Here is a 19,471-nt window from a genome sequence, read left to right on the forward strand (position 1 = left end):
GTGGTCTTACATTTCCTCCATTTGTACACAGTCTGTCTGACTGTGGATTGGTGGAGTCCAAACTCTTTAGTGATGGTTTTGTAACCTTTTCTAGCCTGATGAGCAACAACAACTCTTTTTCTGAGGTCCTCAGAAATCACATTGCCATGATACACTTCCACAAGGAGGTTGTGAAGATTAGACTTTGATAGATCCTTGTTCCTGAAATAAAACAGCACGCTCACGAACACCTGATCATTTTCCCACTGATTGAAAACACCTGATTCTAATTTTTCCTTCAATTTAACTACTAATCCTAGAGGTTCACATACTTTTGGCACTCACATATGTAATATTGGATCATTTTCCTCAATAAATAAATGACCAAGTATAATATTTTTTTTATCTCATTTGTTTAATTGGGTTCTCTTTGTCTGCTTTTAAGATTTATATGAAAATCATATGATGTTTGAGGTAATATTTATGCAGATATATAGAAAATTCTAAAGGGTTCACAAACTTTCAAGCGCCAATGTAACTATTGAATTCTTGTACAGCAAAGTAGCCTTGGTAAACAACACAGTGTTTAATTTTTGTAACTGAAGCCCCTACTAATGCTTGATCTGTTTGGCAGAATGGACAAGGGAAAGCTAAGATGCGTCAGGGGAAGATTATTTGTTGCTTTGCTCCAAAGTCAGACATGTCATTAAGGTTTGTTTAGGACCACAAAATAGTCTAAAAGGAAACACACATTACAAGATACAACATAGTTTATTTTGGTCTGCATTAAAGCTGAAGAAACCATGTTTTCAGACAGACATTTTAATCATCCAACCTGATAACCATTGTGATTCCCAATACTATAGTTAGATGCCTAAATCCTGCTACCTACACCTTGTTTAAGAGGTCTAATACAACCATAAGTGCCTCATCATCATATAGGTCAGGCATGTGCACAGATAGACCCAAGGTGGTGCTCAAGCACCTGCCCTCTTGGCATCTGATTAGATAAGTGCCCTGTTTGCAAGACATTTTCCCCCCTTTTTTAAATTTTATATTTTAGTTTTTATTTAAATTTGGCCCATGAGACTGCAAGAGCCCTTTCTCCTCCTTCTTTGACTTCCCTCATCACAGCCACCACAGTTACAGTAACGCACGCAAACCAAGCACCCTACCGAGTAGCAGCCATGCCTCCATGACCTGCCTTCACTGGTAACAGCCAAGTAGTGATAGTGTTTGCCTTAAGCTTCGGCAGTGTTTGTCACCGCTGTGAAATTAAACACTATTAAAGCATCTCAATACTGTCAGCCTAAGGCCAGGTTCAGGCCAAGTTCACACATACTCCGTTTGCGGTGTGTAAGAAGTGCGTTTGTTTTTCTTTGCCTATATTAACAGGTTAGAGCATTCACACTGCACACGGATGTGACATGGCCAGTGCATTGCAGGAGCAGTGCAGCAGGGAACCAATCGTTTCCGTAGAGAGTCTATTTTTGCTGTGCTGCATGTGCTGAATTAAGATAAGATAAGAAAAGATAACATAAGGTAAGATAAGATAATACTTTATTAATCCCCAGATTGAGAAATTAGGGTGTCACAGCAGCAGTAAAAGAAAAAAAAAGAAAGTGAGGGAAAAAAAAGAATTAAAGTGACAGCGCATAGTTCTTGGTCAAAATGAACACGGATTAGCATGAAAATGCAGTAATTTCACCATAAATGCATATAATTAAAGTATATGAATCTCCACTGTTCACAGTCATCTTATTACTTTAAACCCAGGGTAAAGCAAAGAGAACGAAAACACTTACCAGGAGTTGCAAAAATAACCAATGCGGTCAGAATTATATCTAAAGTATATTTTTAATGTGAAATACACTACACAGCTTGTTATATTGTGTGAGTGTGTGTGTGTGGGGGGGGGGGGGGGGGGGGGGGGGGCATTCACATCTCAGCAGAAAGTTGTAAATGACCCACAGGATTTCTAGTATAAAGATTTACAGTGGGGGAAATAAGTATTGGACGCATCACCATTTTTTCAGTAAATATTTTTCCAATGAGTCTATTCACATGAAATTTTCACCAAATATCAGTATTAACTCAAGAAATCCACACATATAAAGAAATCCAAATATTAAAGTCCATAAATAAAGTTATGTGTAATAAACTTGAATGACACAGGAAAAAAGTATTGAACACACTAACTGAAATTTATTTAATACTTAGTGGAGAAACCTTTATTTGTAATGACAGCTTCAAGATGCTTACTGTATGAAGAAATTAATTGGCCGCAGTATTCAGGTGTGATTTTGGCCCAAAATCTTGTTCAATTGGAAGGTGAGGTCAGGTGATTGACTGGGCCATTCTAACACCTTGATTTTTTTTCTCTGAAACCAATTGAGAGTTTCCTTTGCTGTGTGCTTTGATCGATGTCCTGCTGGAAGGTCCACCCATGTCTCATCTTCATCACTCTGGTGGATGTCAGCAGATTTTTCTCAAGAATCTCCCAGTAAAGGGTTCCATTTATCGTTCCTTCATTTAAATGAAGTCTGCGTTTACTATGCAATGAAAAACACATCATAATGCTTCCACCTCCAAACTTCACTGTTGGTATAGTGTTTTTAGGGTGATGTGTATTGCCATTTGTTCTCCAAACATGGTGTGTAGTATGAGAGCCAAAAAGAGTCTGACCAGACTACACTATCCCAGTATTTCATAGGCTTTTCCAAATGAAAAGCTAAACTTTTATTTAATAATAAAAACTATTTATTTATTTATTTTAACAAAAAAACTATTGTTTTGTCTGTGATGATGGTACCTGCTGCCTCCAAGTGTTTCTGAGTGGTCCTTGGCTCTTGGGCTACTCTTCTGACTATTCTTCTGACTCCCTGGTCAGAAATCTTGCGAGGAGTTCCTGTGCATGGCCAGTTGATGAAGGAGTGATGTTGCTTTCTCTTGCGGATAATGGCCCCAATGGTCCTTACTGGAGGATTCAGAAGTTTTGAAATATGTCTGTATCTGATTCCATCAATATGTTTTGCAACAATAAGCTTCCGAAGGTCTTTGGAGAGCTCTTTGCTTTTACACATCATGAGATGTTTCTTGTGTGACACCTTGTTAATGAAAAGCCTTTTTATAGATCATCAATTTACTAACCAAGTTCCTTGTATTACCTTGCCTTGGAGAACTGCTTTTTCTTAGCGTCTTCAATACTTTTTTCGTGTGTTATTCCACTTTACTACACATAACTTTATTTATGGACTTTACTGTAGTGAATTCATTATATTTCCAGATTTCTTGAGTTAATACTGATGTCTGGTGAAAATTTCATGTGAATAGCCTCGTTGGAAATATATTTACTGGAAAAAAGTTGACGTGTCCAATACTTATTTCACTTATTTCACGTCCACTGCACGTACTGCAAATGGAGTATGTGTGAACCAGGCATCATATTCATATGCGGTGCATTTTTTTCCGTGCCCATCTTAACTGGTTAGATTCACACTACACACGGATGCGAGTGGCTCGACCAATGCATTGCAGGAGCAGTGCAGTGCAGTAGCGGACAGATCGTTTCTGCAGCAAGTCTATTTTTGCTGTTTGCATTAAAGTGATTGACACGGAAATGTAGTAATTTCCCATAAATGAATATAATTAAAGCATACTATGGTTTTTCACAGTCATCTCATTAGTTTAAGCCCGGGGTAAAGCAAAGAAAACCAAAACACTTACAACGAGTTGCAAGAAATACCTAATGTGGAAATAATTATATCTAAAATATATTTTAAAATGTGAAATACATTACATAGCTTGTTATATTGGGTGTGGGCGAATGGGGGAGATGTTCGCATCTCAGCACATGACAGGCTGGTTATCGGAGAAAGTTGTGTATGACCCAAAGGATTTCTTGATTATTCAGATATTTATTGTGTTTAAACATGACTACGTCTATGAAAGATTGTATTACTGTACTGGTTCATGAATGATTCAATGGCTCCCTTATTAAGACAGTGACTTGCCGCCACCTACTGGCGGTTTAAGTTTCATATATAAAAGTATAATTTCATTTTCCCCAACATTTCATATTTTTATATTCACAATTTTATATTTAAAATTGCAGTATAAATGCATTCATGCCACCTCTGAGCTGCATTAAACAGTCTGTGTAAATACATCTAAATGCTACTTCAGATGCAGCTTCTGTGCCACCTCTGCAGTGCAAAGATGTATTTTATTTATACTGATTTCATTTGATTGGTAACAGCCGTATATCCGTATACATTCTAAATTAATTTACTGATTACATTTTAAATAGAATTTTGACATGAACCATGACATTTAATAAGGTCAGAAAAATTGCCCTTATAAAGGAAAAAATGCCCCTGGAAATGAATTTAAGGTAATTAAATGATGTTCTACAGTATGTACCTTTTATAAATAAATATGAGAGGGGTGCCCTTATTTTCACTTGAGCACCCCCTCCCCCCCCCCCCCCCCCCCCCCCCCATGTCTCTCCATAGCCTTGAGATTCATCATACTACTTGTTATTCATATAGAGAGAATGTTATACAGTCCCTCCAAAAGTATTGGAATGACAAGGCCAATTCTTTTGTATTTGCTATACTCTGAAGAAAGTTGTGTTTGGGATCAAAATGATAGATCAGAATGCCAGATTTCATTTCCTGATATTGATATCTAGATATGTTAACAAGGTTGGTACCTTTGGTGGCAGATCACCCAATTTTTAGGTGAGCAAAAGTATAGCAACAGATAGTCTTAAAATAAATTAAAGTAAATAATACTTAAAATTTGTTTGCATATCGCCTGCTTGTAATAACTACTACCATCAAGCCGGCAACCCACTGATACTATCAAACTTTTGCATACTTCTTTACAATGCTTTTCCAAGCTTGTACAGCTTTTTTCAGTCATTCTTTATTTTGGAGGGTTTCTCCCTTTGATCTCCACTTCAGGAGATGAAATGCATGCTCAATTGGGTTAGGGTCTGGTGGTTGATTTGGCCAATCTAAAACTTTCCACTTTTTCCTACTGATGAAGTACTTTTTTGTGTTGGCACTGTGTTTTCGGTCATTGTTTTGCTGCATGATGAAGTTCCTCCTAATTAGATTGGATGCATTTTTCAGTAAATTGGCAGACAATTTTTCTGTCTAAATTCATTCTGCTGCTACCATCATGAGTTACATCATCAACAGAGATCAGTGAGTCCTGTTCAGATGCAGCCATGCAAGCCCAAGCCATGACACTACCTCTACCATGCTGGACCAATGAGCTTGTATGTTTAGGCAGATCCTTTTCAGAGTTTCCTTCTTTCCATTACTTTGGTAGAGGTTAATCTTGGTCCCAAACCCAAATGTCGTCAGTGTATAACAAAAACAAAAGAATTGTTGTTGTCATTCCAATACTACAGGGGACTGTATCTGAGGGATTTTCAAATACATTCAAATACATCAAATACATTTTTGGTTCCTTATAGCAGTACTTTCCTCTAAGTGACCCACCTTTCTAATCATGCCCCATATATCAAAATCTGCAACTATTGCATGTGAAATTTTCCAGTTTTGCTGCTCTAATGCCTGCAGTTTGCCACGGTTTTCTAACTAATTAAATCAGAGAATGAATGAGTAGTTCTCACTTTCCTAATTGCTCAATTTCTTGTTTAAATTACTTCACTAATTTCTTCTGTTTACCATAGTACTCTTTTTCCTCTTCCGGTGGCTGATACTCTTCTTATCACATCTACTGCTGCTTCATGTATAATAACATTGTCACGATTCCCCCTTGAAGCAGCGTGCTCTAAGCGCGAATGCGCGAGCACCTGCTTTTCCGTTGTTGACCGTAATGACATCTGGACACGTGTGTTTTGTTTATGTCTCTGTCATGTCTCCTCCCTGTTCTGTCATTGGCTGGGATTTCACGTGAGTCTGTATTGCTCTCAGCTGCTAGCAGTTCAGACGCTGATCATGTCCGCATATATACCGCGCGCCTCCCAGCACACAAGGCGGAAGATTAATACCATAGAGTTAGATTAGTTCGTATTGTAGTCGTAGTCGTAGTCGTAGTCGTAGTCGTAGTCGTAGTCGTAGTCATAGTCATAGTCATATTCATAGTCACAGTCACGGTCCATGTTTAGAGTTAGTTCGCGCAGGATTATCCGCTTCCAGTCCCTTGTCATAGTTCGTTTCTTATTTTGTTTATCGACTCTGTTTTAGGTGACCACGACCTAGATTCCTGCCTTGCCCCGTGTATGCCTGTTTGCCAATCGCCTGACCACTTGCATGTTTATGGATTACGTTTTGGATCACGTTTTGGATTTGTCTGCCTGTCTCTCTTTCAAATAAACAACTGTTCATCCTGCACTTGCATCCGTCCTATCTCTGCTCCGTCACGATTCGTGACAAACATGTTACATTCCATTATTCCTAAATTCCTTTAATTTCCATCTAGGTAATATTACATGTACAAATCCTTTGCAAGTTTTCTAATGTTACTGGAAAGTCTAGTACAGATCCTTTGTCCCCATGGGCTAAATCCAGTATTGTGTTAAATCAATCCCTGTTCATCTATTAATTCTTCAAATAAATTACGTATTGTGAACTGTAATTGTGCTCGCTTGCAGTGTGGTGTGCACTTTAAAGTCCCTACAACAAACCACTCTGTAATGATTTGTACCTCTCATTAATTCAAGGGCTTCTTTACCAAGACCATCAGAAGGGTTATGAAAATGTATGTATCCCATTCCTTGTTTGATAAATGCAGCTATTCGATTCCTTTATTGTCTGTTTCCGACTACATATCCCTTGTTTGTTTATATATATATATATATATATATATATATATATATATATATATATATATATACACACAGTATCTCACAAAAATGAGTACACCCCTCATACCCCTTTGAATATATCTTTTCATGTGACAAAACTGAAGAAATGACACTTTGCTACAATGTAAATTAGTGAGTGTACAGCTTGTATAATAGTGTAAATTTGCTGTCCCCACACAGCCATTAATGTCTAAACCGCTGACAACAAAAGTGAGTACACACCTAAGTGAAAATGTCCAAATTGGGCCCAATTAGCCATTTTCCCTCCCCGGTGTCATGTGACTTGTTAGTGTTACAAGATCTCAGGTGTGAATCGGGAGCAGGTGTGTTGAATTTGGCATCATCGCTCTCAAACTCCCTCATTCTGGTCTCTGGAAGTTCAGCATGGCACCTCATGGCAAAGAACTCTCTGAGGATCTGAAAAAAAGAATTGTTGCTCTACATAAAGATGGCCTAGGCTATAAGAAGATTGGCAAGACCCTGACACTGAGCTGCAGCACGGTGGCCAAGACCATACAGCGGTTTAACAGGACAGGGTCCACTCAGAACAGGCCTCGCCATGGTCAACCAAAGAAGTTGAGTGCTCGTGCTCAGCGTCATATCCAGAGGTTGTCTTTGGGAAATAGACGTATGAGGGCTGCCAGCATTGTGACAAAGGTTAAACAGGTGGGGGGTCAGCCTGTCAGTGCTGTCATATGCTGCACACTGCATCAAATTGGTCTGCATGGCTGTCATCCCAGAAGGAAGCCTCTTCTAAAGATGATGCACAAGAAAGCCCGCAAACAGTTTGCTGAAGACAAGCAGACTAAGGACATGGATTACGAGAACCATGTCCTGTGGTCTGATGAGACCAAGATAAACTTATTTGGCTCAGATGGTGTCAAGCGTGTGTGGTGGCAACCGGGTGAGGAGTACAGAGACAAGTCTGTCTTGCTTACAGTCAAGCATGGTGGTGGGAGTATCATGGTTTGGGGCTGCATGAGTGCTGCCGGCACTGGGGAGCTACAGTTCATTGAGGGAACCATGAATGCCAACATGTACTGTGACATACTGAAGCAGAGTATGATCAGTATGCAGTATTCCAGCACGATAACGATCCCAAACACACCTCCAAGACGACCACTGCCTTGCAAAAGCAGCTGAGGGTGAAGGTGATTGACTGGCCAAGCATGTCTCCAGACCTAAACCCTATTGAGCATCTGTGGGGCATCCTCAAATGGAAGGTGGAGGAGCACAAGGTCTCTAACATCCACCAGCTCCGTGATGCCGTTATGGAGGAGTGGAAGAGGACTCCAGTGGCAACCTGTGAAGCTCTGGTGAACTCCATGCCTAAGAGGGTTAAGGCAGTGCTGGAAAATAATGGTGGCCACACAAAATATTGACACTTTGGGTCCAATTTGGACATTTTCACTTAGGGGTGTACTCACTTTTGTTGCCAGCGGTTTAGACATTAATGGCTGTGTGTTGAGTTATTTTGAAGGGACAGCAAATTTACACTGTTACACAAGCTGTACACTCACCACTTTACATTGTAGCAAAGTGTAATTTCTTCAGTGTTGTCACATGAAAAGATATAATCAAATATTTACAAAAATGTGAGAGGTGTACTCACTTTTGTGAGATAGTGTGTGTGTGTGTGTGTGTGTGTGTATAGATAGATAGATAGATAGATAGATAGATATTTTTTGATTTTGTACTTTTTTAATTACTTTTCATAACTTTTATGATTTTAAAAATGATTTTTATAAAACTATATAACAGACAGGTATGGAACATGAATTATATAAAAGGTTTCTGAACACTATAACTACTTTGAACAAGAGAACTAGGCTGTAATAACGTGTACTATTTTACATGTAAAACATGTTGCATTCCATTTGTCTTGCTTTCAAAAAACATTCGCATATGAATGATGTAAATTGGGACGAAGAGTGCGTCTCGTTATCCAGGACATTGTTAAATCTCCGGCTCTCAGCAACTCACTGAACATAGCAGACGCAGAGAGAGGTGTGAGTGCAGCAGGAAAGCAAGACTCCACACTTGCAGAACAGTACTGGCCACATTTGGAAAGTTGCTAAGGTTTGTCCAAAAAGTTGCTAGATTTGTCATTAGACGCTTTTTTTTCTTGGCAAAAAAATTTCGCTAAAGGGGTCTAAAAAGTCACTAAGTTTGCAACATTGGTCTGCACTGACAGCTAGATTAAAGGCAGGCTAAGCTTCGCGTCTCCCCAGCATAAAGAAAATACAGAGGGAGAGGAAACGCAGGGTTTTTCCATTCATGCGCATTCTATTTGAAAAGCAATAAAATACACAGAGCAATGATGCCCTGTCTGTGTTTTGTGCCCCACTTCCGATCTCTCCCCTGGTTGAGAACCATTGATGATACAAGTCGTAGCAATATTGTATAAATTTTATATATGTGTTTTTGTGTGTGTGTAATGTTTATTTATTTAAGTAATTATTTATTTTATTAATTAATATGGTGAGAATTTGGAGTACTTTTAACATATTTATTGTCCACCGTCTGTATTGTTTGTAAAAACTTTGTCAAGATGTGTGAACTCGTCCACTGCAGAACAAATGTACCTGTGGGTACAAATAAAATAACCTGACCTGACCTGTGCAAGACCCTACTGGTCTGTACTTGTTAACCCTTAAATGCATGCATGTTTCTCCAATCATTATTACATATTTGGGTTGTTAGTGACCCGGAATTTATATCCAACACGGATTAATATCTAAACTGCCCCAATAGTATAAAACTGTCCTATTATTTTATTAACAATCACAAAATAATAATATATATCATATTTCATTATATTTTAACATTTTATTTGTCAATAAACATTAAAATATATACACCTTTATTACACACTTATAATTTACCAATTAAAATAGTGAAAGTATTGTAGCATTTTCATTCAATTCAATTCAATTCAATTTTATTTGTATAGCACTTCTTACAATAGACATTGTCTCAAAGCAGCTTTACAGAAATATCAACATGGTATACAGATATCATTCACTCATATCAGTCACCATAACAAAATTTAAATAATTACAATATGTAATATTTTCGTAATTAAAGTAATTTTATAATTTATAATTAAATAATTTTCATTGGACTATTCCAGGGCTGAGCCCAGATTCTGTTCCATGCATTTTTTCCCGTTTTGTTTTATGGAAGCTGTGGTAACTTAGATGTCAATGTATGACATGATCAGAAAATGTTGGATTTATATATATAAAAAAAAATTTTTAAAAACTTGCCTCGGGTGTTGTCACTGCTTGTAGGACTACCAGACTGATAAAATATAAAACTTTTCTAACTAGGCTGGTTTGTTGCTAGCAAAGGTGAGGCACAACTAAGCTATAGGTAACTCCTACAGTGCCATGCAAAGTACATTACCTTACTTATGCTCTGCTTATATCATGTTCACGTAAACTGGAATTCATATAGACATTTACATACCTTGTTTTCCTGCTCAGCATCAGAGGATGTTACCATTTCAGTTTCAACCCCTTTAGTGGTAAAAAAAAAAAAAAAAAGAAAAGAAGAAAAATTGTCATATGTCCATTTCTCCTCACATTGACTGTGTGAGCTAGCATTTGGCAGAATTGAGACCTGTTAGCCACGAGTATTTCTATGTATTTTCCTGTAAACCCTGTCTGATTAGCCTCACTTCCGTTCACTGAAGATAAAAAATTACAACACTGCCGTCTTCCTTTACGGACATTCAGTTACCTAGTGACAAACCGCTCCAGGTGGAAAATTATTCGGGGCTAAAGAAAAAAATCTTCGGGGCTACAACCCCAATGCCCAGACCAGGTTATGCCCCTGCCTAAAAACAATATTATCAAGTAATTTTATGATAGCAAAATGTGGCATTTTCTGCACTTACCCCAAAAAATTTAGCATTTGGCTCATATTCAGGACCTGGATCATTATGAACATGATAATAGCCTCTAATCATCAAAATCAATAGTTTGTTCACTGACAGCTTCATCATCAGATCCACCATCAAACGACATTAGTATTTGATTAGAAACTTGTACTGCAGTAAATCGCTGAACCATGTCAAGATTTCTTTTATGCCTGGGGTAATTATGATTGACACGTTACATCACTGTTATTTACAAAATATTCCCACCTTGAAGAATAGAAGAGAATTGCACTTATTGAGCCATGAGAGATTCAATATTGCACAGAAAAATATACTTACACTATTACATACCTCGGGTCAGTAGCAACCTTATAGACTTTTTACAATAAATTAATTATAAAACAGATATTATTCAACAATTTTATATATTTTTTTCTTGTTATATTGTACATAATAAATAGATTGAGGAATACTAAGAAGGTGGAGGTCTAATGTGAAAAAGTGAACGAGGGGGAGGGTACTGAATGATGTCCTGGGTCGCTAACGACCCGAGGTATGCATTTAAGGGTTAACTGTACTGGGACATACATTGTTAGGTACAAGAACCAGACAGAACATCATCCAATGCAATGTTACTCTCTCTAAGTTCAGGCTCAGATTGAATATATGCTGGAGTAAGCCACATGGCAGGGTAGTACATGCTTTGAGGACCCATCTGGCCCTCCCGTCTTGCCTGGTTTGAGCCTGCTCAGCTCCCTCCTCAATTGTTCTGAAGTCGTGTTATGTTGTTGTCTGAAGGGCCCATGTTTTGAGAAGGGCCCTCTTCTCTTGTGTTGTTATTCTGCAGTTTCCTTTCTAGTTTCCTGCTGTACAGTAGCTGTCCTTGTGCAATTCTGATCTTTAGTTCTTCCTGGACCCGTTTCACCTCTTACATGTTTCCCTGAAGAAAGGCTTTCTTCTTCCTATTCAAAAAGGCATTCATGTCTTTCGCGACATGGGGTTTTATATTTGGAAAACAGCAAACAGTCTTGGTTGGTTCAATGTTGTCCACATAGAATTTAATGCAGTTAGTTGCACAGTCCATTAGACCATGTCCTATATTAATTAATGGACTACAGAGTACATTCCATTTGGTCAGGGCAGTACTGCAAAGCCTCAGTGTGTCTATCTCCTCATAGTTCTGGTGATCACAGGCTGCCATTGGATCAGAGGCTTTTTACCAGTAATTTTTTGCAGCACTGCAGAGTAATAATTCTTACACTAAAATAAGTTCATAATCTTTATTTTTAATTTGTTTCCCTCTCTTTTTTTCTTAGACTTTCCATGCTCTAGCATGTTGGGGATGATCTCTGGTCAGATCTTGGACTCTCAGATCTCTGTGTGGCCTGAGGTGGAGAGGGGCTGGTTACCTGAGCAAGCCAGGCTGTTGACGGGCCGCTCTGGCTGGATGGCTCCTGTACCATCTGTACCATCTGTACCACATGGCACAGCAAACAGCTCCTGGTTGGCACTGGATCTTGCTTTTAACCACTGGGTTACAGGAGTCATCTTGCAGGGGGGGAGACACAGGGACAAGATTATGTTTGTCCGACGCTTCAAACTGGCCTACAGCATCAACGGCGCTGACTGGAGCTACATACAGGAGGAGAATAGCAACAAAGTTAAGGTGAAGGAAGGAGAGGGAGTGAGAGAGATGGGCAGACAAATATGCATAGCGATTGAAAGAAAATGGTAAATGGTACATGGTAAATGGTTTGCACGTATATAGTGCTTTTTTAACCTTAGTGGTTCCACAGCCCTTTACATTGTGTCTCATTCACCCATTCACACACACACACACACACACAAGGTAGCAGAGCTGCCACGCAAGGCGCTAACTTGCCATAGGCAGCAACTTGGGGTTCAGTGTCTTGCCCAAGGACACTTCGGCATGTGGAGTCATGTCAGCCGGAAATCGAACCGCCAACCCTACGATTAGTGGACAACCCACTCTACCACCTGAGCCACAGCCGCCATAATATAAGTATATTTCAGTGACAGATGGACTGTGTGTTAGTGCAGGTATATATTCTTTGTTGCAGTAATATTTTCTTCATAGATATTTTCTTCCTTGTTAGGAAGCTTGTGCCCCTAGAGCAAAGAGGCTTAAAGGCCTTGCTCAAGGGCCCAACAGTAGCGGCTTGGTGGTGCAGGGGCTTAACCCCCCAAGATTTGAACCAGCGACCCAGAGCCTTAATTGTTCAGCTACCATTACCTTGAATGTAGAGGAAAAAGAAAAATCAACATAGATATACATTGCATATATGTAGATATGTATGTCTCAACCTTCATCCCTTTGCAGATATTCATGGGGAACCAAAATCATGACACTCCAGAGATGCGTTCTTTCAAGCCACTGACAATGCGTTTCCTGCGAGTATATCCTGAGCGTGGGTCACATGATGGCATGGCCCTCAGACTGGAGTTGCTGGGCTGCGACACCCAATGTGAGGAACAACTCATTTAACCACTGACACCTAAGCATAGACACAACAAACCAATTTTTATTTACATTTTGAAATTGCATGTTGGAAACATAAAACTATCCCAAAAATGTTTTTGTTTTTGGTTGAGGTGGAAAACTGGCATAAGGATGAGGTGAAGATGCAGTAGATGAAATGTCAGTATAATTACTGTGTGTTTGGCAGAATATTCATAGAACTGTATTTGAACAGTAGAACAGTAATTAATGATGATTTCGAGATCATTATATATTATTTTAAAATGTGTGAATTGGAATTACCCAGTTATTTGCACACAGTAATGGATAGATGCATAGGCATTAATGAATGAGTATAAGAGATATGAGAGTATAAGAGATTTCTGTGAATATAAAATAGCTTTAACGCTATACAACACACAGGTATGCCTAAAAGAGCCTGCTTTGGCATAACAATCCCCTCCGAAAGTGTTGGAACAGCAAGGTAAATTCTATGCATTGAAGACATTTGTGTTTGAGATCAAAAGATGAATATGAAACAATAGATCAGAATTTCAGCTTTTCAGCTAGATGTGTTAAAGAATTTAAAACCTAAAACTTGTTTACCTTGGCCAACCTGTTCCATCTCTGGTTGATGGTACAAAAGTGGTTTGTTTCTATTTCAGGACATTCCAAATTGTTGTACTGGCTATGCCCTGACAGATTTTCCCTCTTTTCTCAGCTTCAAAATGGCACAGCTGTCTGGTCTTCATATTGGTTTATCCTTTTTAACAACAAATGCAGTATTCACAGACAAGACCTAGAGCTTAAACCAAGAGTAGAGAGCTATTAATTCTTTAAACAATCAAGTTAACAGGGTACACCAGGGCAGCAAGAAACACCAGTCACATGTTCCAAGATGTATGATAACTTGAAAAAATGGATGGGTTCAAACAAAAGGTATCATGTTCTAAGTTGTTTAACACATCAAGATGTAAATATGAGGAAATGAATGCTGAAATTATTATATATTGTCTCATATACATCTTCAGATCTCAAACCCAAACAATATATAGCGAATTGGCCTTGCTGTTCCAATAGTTTTGGATGGGACTGTATTTTAACTGCAACTTGGAGATATAATACAATATCAAACAACGTAAACAGACTCAGCATCAACTTAACTTAAATACAAAAATACAAAAGATGAAAATAGTATTCAAAAAGACATTTAATTAACAGTTTGAATAAATACAATGAGCAATAAAATGTTTAATGAACTGATAAATAGTAATAATTATTGGATGTTTTGTCTGTTTGTACAAGCCTGTGTTGATTTTCTTGATTTATACACAAGTTGGATTCAGAAGTGATGTTTCATGTATAGGTTTTGGAACATAACTACAGCAAGTGTCTTGATGAATCTGTTGTATTGTTACATTTAATTCTTTGACTAGTTATTTCACATTGTGGTGGAGAGTAATCACTTTTCTGATTTGGCTGACTCAGCTGTCCAAAAATCTAATAAAAATGTTAAAGTAATGTTAAACAAACAAACCCCATTTAATAGCTTTGATACAGAGGACACAGGATTCTGTATGCAAGATAAGAAATCTTTATTGTCATTATACTTGCGTACAATGAAATTTAGTGTCACTCTCACACAAGCAACATAGACTATATGGCCAAAAATATGTGGACACCTGACTATCACACCATTATGTGCTTGTTGAATTTCCTATTTCAAATCCTGTTTCAAATCCATATTAACTAATATGGATTCGGTCCCCTCTTTCCATTAGATTTTGGAACGTGTCTGTAGGGATTTGTGCCCATTCAGTAACAAGAGTATTAGTGATGTCAGGCAAGAAGCCAATTAATGCCAAAAGTGTTTTGTGGCGTTGAGGTCAGAGCACGTAGTGACAGGGATTGATAGAGGCCACAGCTTTTGGGGGGGAGGGGGTCTGTTTGTGTGGGTTCGAATTGCCACTTGCTATTCAGTAGCGGGTCAAACAGGCAATGTCCAGGGTGTGTTGTCTCTCTGCTGGTGCTGCTAGCCACCATATTCAGTTGGCTAGCATAGATACAATCCAAGTTTGGGAGGTCAGTCCAGGTGATTCACCATGCGATTTTTCTTCCCAGATATCGCCTCTGGCTTTGAGGTTACTATTAAATATATATCCAGAGTTCTGTAAAGCTGCTTTGTGATATTTTTTATTGGTAAATGCACAATGTAAATAAAAAATAATTAATTTTAACATTAAATGCTTCTCAAATGATTGCAAAGTTTACATTATTTGTTTTTGCATAAACACATTCAGGTTTAAAGGGCCCAAAAAAAAAGAAAAGAATAAAAAAAGGATTTTTCATTCCAGATGCTACTCCTCTTCCTCCTACCACTACAATGGAAACCACAGTGCAGGTAACTGCTAACATCCCAGTAACCAGCACAGCAATTGACATCATCACAACAGAGGACTATGATGACGAATCGGCAACTTGTCACAGCGGAACAGGCACAAGTGAAGACAATGAGCCTACAGGTAACATACACACACACTCAGAAAATCTAACCTTAAACAAAAATGGGCATGTAACACAGACACCTACACAATTTTCTTTATTGTGTGCTTGTGTTCAACTACAGGTACAGTTGCAGAACCCATAGAATCTGGTGAGAAAGCTCACACACACTACATGCATTCATAATATTATGTAGCACAGAGGTTGTAATATCTCAGAAGACAGTCCACCCCAGTTTAGTTTCATTTCAAAGAGTTATTGTGATAAATTAATGTAATGTATACAGCATTAATCCATAATGTGTTCCTAATAAACAATTTACAAAGAGAGAACATAAGAGAATCTACAGAATTAGATGTCTAGAAAGAGCGTGTCTAAGAGTGTTGCTATTTGGATATTGAATATATCGAATTAAAATGCCTAGAACCCACCCCAAGGCAGTTCCCTCAATCTAGGTTGAGAAAAGTAAGCTGGTTTGTTTTTTGTTTGTTTGTTCTTCACATAGTGGCTGTTTCTATTATTATGTGAACTCCAGTGGACAAAGTGATCAAAGTTCATTTTGAGTTTTAAAAAAAAAGTCAGAATTCTTATTCCCAAGTGGAAAAGATCAGAGCAAATGTGTTCCATATCTGAACCCTTCGAAAAATATTTTATGACAGTTCAATATGCTTATTCTTGAGTGGTGAAAATAAGACATATACAGTTCAGCTGATTATATACACTTTATGGTCAAATGTTTGTGGGAACCTGACCATCACACCCATATGTGGGCCATCCCGAAACTGTTGCCACAAAGTTAGAAGCACACAATTGTATAGGATATGTTTGAAACCTGTAGCATTACAGTGTCCCTTCACTGAAACTTAAGGGGCAGAGCCCAAACATGTTCTATACATTGAAGACATTTGTGTTCGAGATCAAAAGATGAATATGACACAATAGATCAGAATTTCAGCTTTTCAGCTAGATGTGTTAAAGAATTTAAAACCTAAAACTTGTTTACCTTGGCCAACTGTTCCATGTCTGGTTGATAGTACAAAAGTGGTTTGTTTCTTTTTCAGGACCCATAGTACCCATAGTAATTAAACACCATTTAATTGCTCATTTTATTTATATTTTATGAAGTTATTATAATATCTATTTTTATATTAAATTATTTATTTATAACTAAGTACATTTTCTGTCTTTTCATTTTATTAGTTTTTTGTTTGGTTTTTTATCAGTTGTTCCTTTTAGATCGTTCCCCCAGTACATTTTGGGGGTTTAAATCAAAATATGGAAATTGGAGTTGATTTTTCTAGTGATATCTGGCAACCGTGAGTTTAAATGATGTGAATGCGCTGTGAGTGTGAGCCGGGACTAGTTGGTGAAGAGAGTGAAGGAGAGCGGCAGTGTACTGTATGTGTACAGACTGAGCAGTTGCTACTCTTGATTATGTTTGGTGAGATATTATTTAATAAAGAATTTTGAATTAAAACCCATCTTGTAGTGATAGCATTCTTATTAATTTACCGCTGTCTCTAAATGAGCAGGTTGCAGGTGCGGGTCATTTTGCAGGATTAATAAAAGATGGTAGTTGTGTGAAGCAGATGATTTACAGAGTCACTCTAAACATTATAATGGCTTCTCTGCAGTATTTACACACTTGTTCGGTTGACTGAGGTGATGAAAAGCAGTGTGAAAGTAACTGTTGCGCAGTGTAGATGCATTTTGGAGTTTTAGTTTTTATTCCGATTGTATTATACAACTCCGAACAGGTCACTCGCAACGGTGCGAATAAATATTTTTTCACAGTCGTACAAAGAACTTTTCAGTTGCAAATGCAAGTGAAATGGGCGTACTATAGAGCCCTGATACCCTACAAATTTCATTACACATTTCATACATCAATCACACTTTCAATCAAATACCAAAAAATGCCTAAAATAATTAAATAAATTTGTGTCATCAGAGATACACTACAAATAGTCCTCCAAATACTGCTTATTCTATCTCTCTTTTTTATCAGCTGTGTAGTTTAAGACCTATGTCTGTATAGGCTCATCTCCATTTCTCTCTCTCTCTCTCTCTCTCTCTCTCTCTCTCTCTCTCTCTCTCTCCCAGTACATGCATCCTATGGGTTTCATCTAGAATGGAGAATCCTCCAGGCTATTTACTAATCATTATGTTTAGCTAAAACTTGATTCTGACAGTGAGGTGAATTGGAGAATAACATCAAAATTAATGGCCAACAGCAGTCACCAGATAACAATTACAGCCATACACTTTCCAGGCCGTCTTGGATCAAAGCCGAACTAGGAATGAGCTTGTATTTCAGAGGGAAAATGATCATTTGAGAACTGTGAAGAATTGTGAATTAAATGTGTGCGTTAAAAATAAATAAATCACTGAACTAAAGAAAAGCAGCAGTGTGTAAGATCTACCAAAGCCCAGATAATTATAAACATGTACAGTCTTATACCAGTGTGAAATGGCCAATGTAGGTATGTTGAAGAAGGACAGTTGATTCTTAGAAAATTTTCTGAACTTCATTGATTCTTAGTAAAAATTCCTAATACTTTGAAAAATGACATTTATGTAAAAGAGTCAATGAGCTACTTCTGCTTTCTGTCTTTTTGTACTTCATATAGCATATCTTTGGTTCAACTGCAATTTTGGCTGGTCAGACCATCCCTCCTTCTGTGGGTGGAGTCTAGAGAGCATTGGACCAGTGGACTGGCTCTTAAAAAACCATGACAAGTGCTCCAAACAACTGCTCAGTGTGGATTACACAGGTGAGATTTTATTGGTCTTTCTCTAGCAAGAACTGTCTTCACTGTTAAAAGGTTTGTTAAATTAATTTCAAAAATCATCTTCAGCATTGCAAAAATGTTTACACACATAGTCTCTTCATGAGTGTGTTTGTTTCACACACTCAGTATATCTGTTCATAGATGCTTATGTTTGGCTGTCATCAGGGGAACCAGGAAACTTCATCTACACTGCACTGACCAGAGATTCACTCTATCCAGAGACAGAGAAGACATTAGAGCGAGAGCTAGAGCAGAAGACTAAGACAGTAAGGAAGAGAGGGATGGAAAGAGAAAGAACTGCAGAGGCAGAACGACAGAACGAGATGGAAAGTAAAGTCAGATTGGCACGGTTGGTCAGTTTGCCTGTTATGTCTCTTGATGAAGATCTGTGTGTGTCATTCTGGTACCGGTTTACTGGAGAGCACACAGGTGCCCTACACATTTGGCAGAAGACAGAGGGAGGAGGGAAGGGAGTGGGAGAAAGTGGACAGCTGCAGGAAGAAGGAAAAGATGGACAGAGAGATGAAAAAAAGATAGAAAAGGAGGTACTGCTCTGGAGGATGGATTGGCAAGAGACTAAAGGCTGGAAAGAAGGAAGAGTTCTGTTGCCCCATGCTAATAAACCATACAAGGTAACTCTTTTATCCCCACACCTCAACAAGCCACTGTGTTGACTTTTTTTATTATTATAGTTATTCAATATTGTATCTCTGTATGTATGTGTTAGGTGATTATTGAGGGTGTTGTTGACAGCACATTGTCTGGACATATCTCGGTGGACAATGTGAGAATTGTTCCTGAAATGAGTGCTGCTGAGTGTAAAGGTAAGCCACATCTTGGATAATTATGTTAACTTGATAATGCCAACATACTGTTCTGCTTCATAAACTTATTATTAGGGGAAAAGAACCACAGGTGCTAGGCGCCTATCGTATCCATTATTTTCTTCCTCTTCTTCTTATTCTTATTCTTCTTTCACTCTTGAGTCTGTG

General features: G+C 38.2%; 1 protein-coding gene across 5 annotated transcripts in view; it reads left to right on the forward strand.

Moving 5' to 3' along the window:
- Nucleotides 1-19,471, forward strand: part of LOC108280422 (neuropilin-1a) — a 132,989-nt gene that overhangs the window by 78,150 nt on the left and 35,368 nt on the right. For 4 of the 5 annotated variants that reach the window (XM_017495375.3, XM_053673507.1, XM_047162618.2 and 1 more), the window contains 7 exons: nucleotides 12,023-12,372; nucleotides 13,048-13,192; nucleotides 15,540-15,707; nucleotides 15,812-15,838; nucleotides 18,318-18,461; nucleotides 18,621-19,111; nucleotides 19,207-19,303. In XM_017495375.3, the coding sequence (XP_017350864.1) occupies nucleotides 12,023-12,372; nucleotides 13,048-13,192; nucleotides 15,540-15,707; nucleotides 15,812-15,838; nucleotides 18,318-18,461; nucleotides 18,621-19,111; nucleotides 19,207-19,303 (1,422 nt within the window). The remainder of the gene's footprint in view (nucleotides 1-12,022; nucleotides 12,373-13,047; nucleotides 13,193-15,539; nucleotides 15,708-15,811; nucleotides 15,839-18,317; nucleotides 18,462-18,620; nucleotides 19,112-19,206; nucleotides 19,304-19,471) is intronic. The other variant, XM_017495372.3, reaches the window with a different exon arrangement.

The sequence above is a fragment of the Ictalurus punctatus genome, chromosome 20, assembly GCF_001660625.3.
Source record: "Ictalurus punctatus breed USDA103 chromosome 20, Coco_2.0, whole genome shotgun sequence".
NCBI classification, from domain to species: Eukaryota; Metazoa; Chordata; class Actinopteri; order Siluriformes; family Ictaluridae; genus Ictalurus; species Ictalurus punctatus.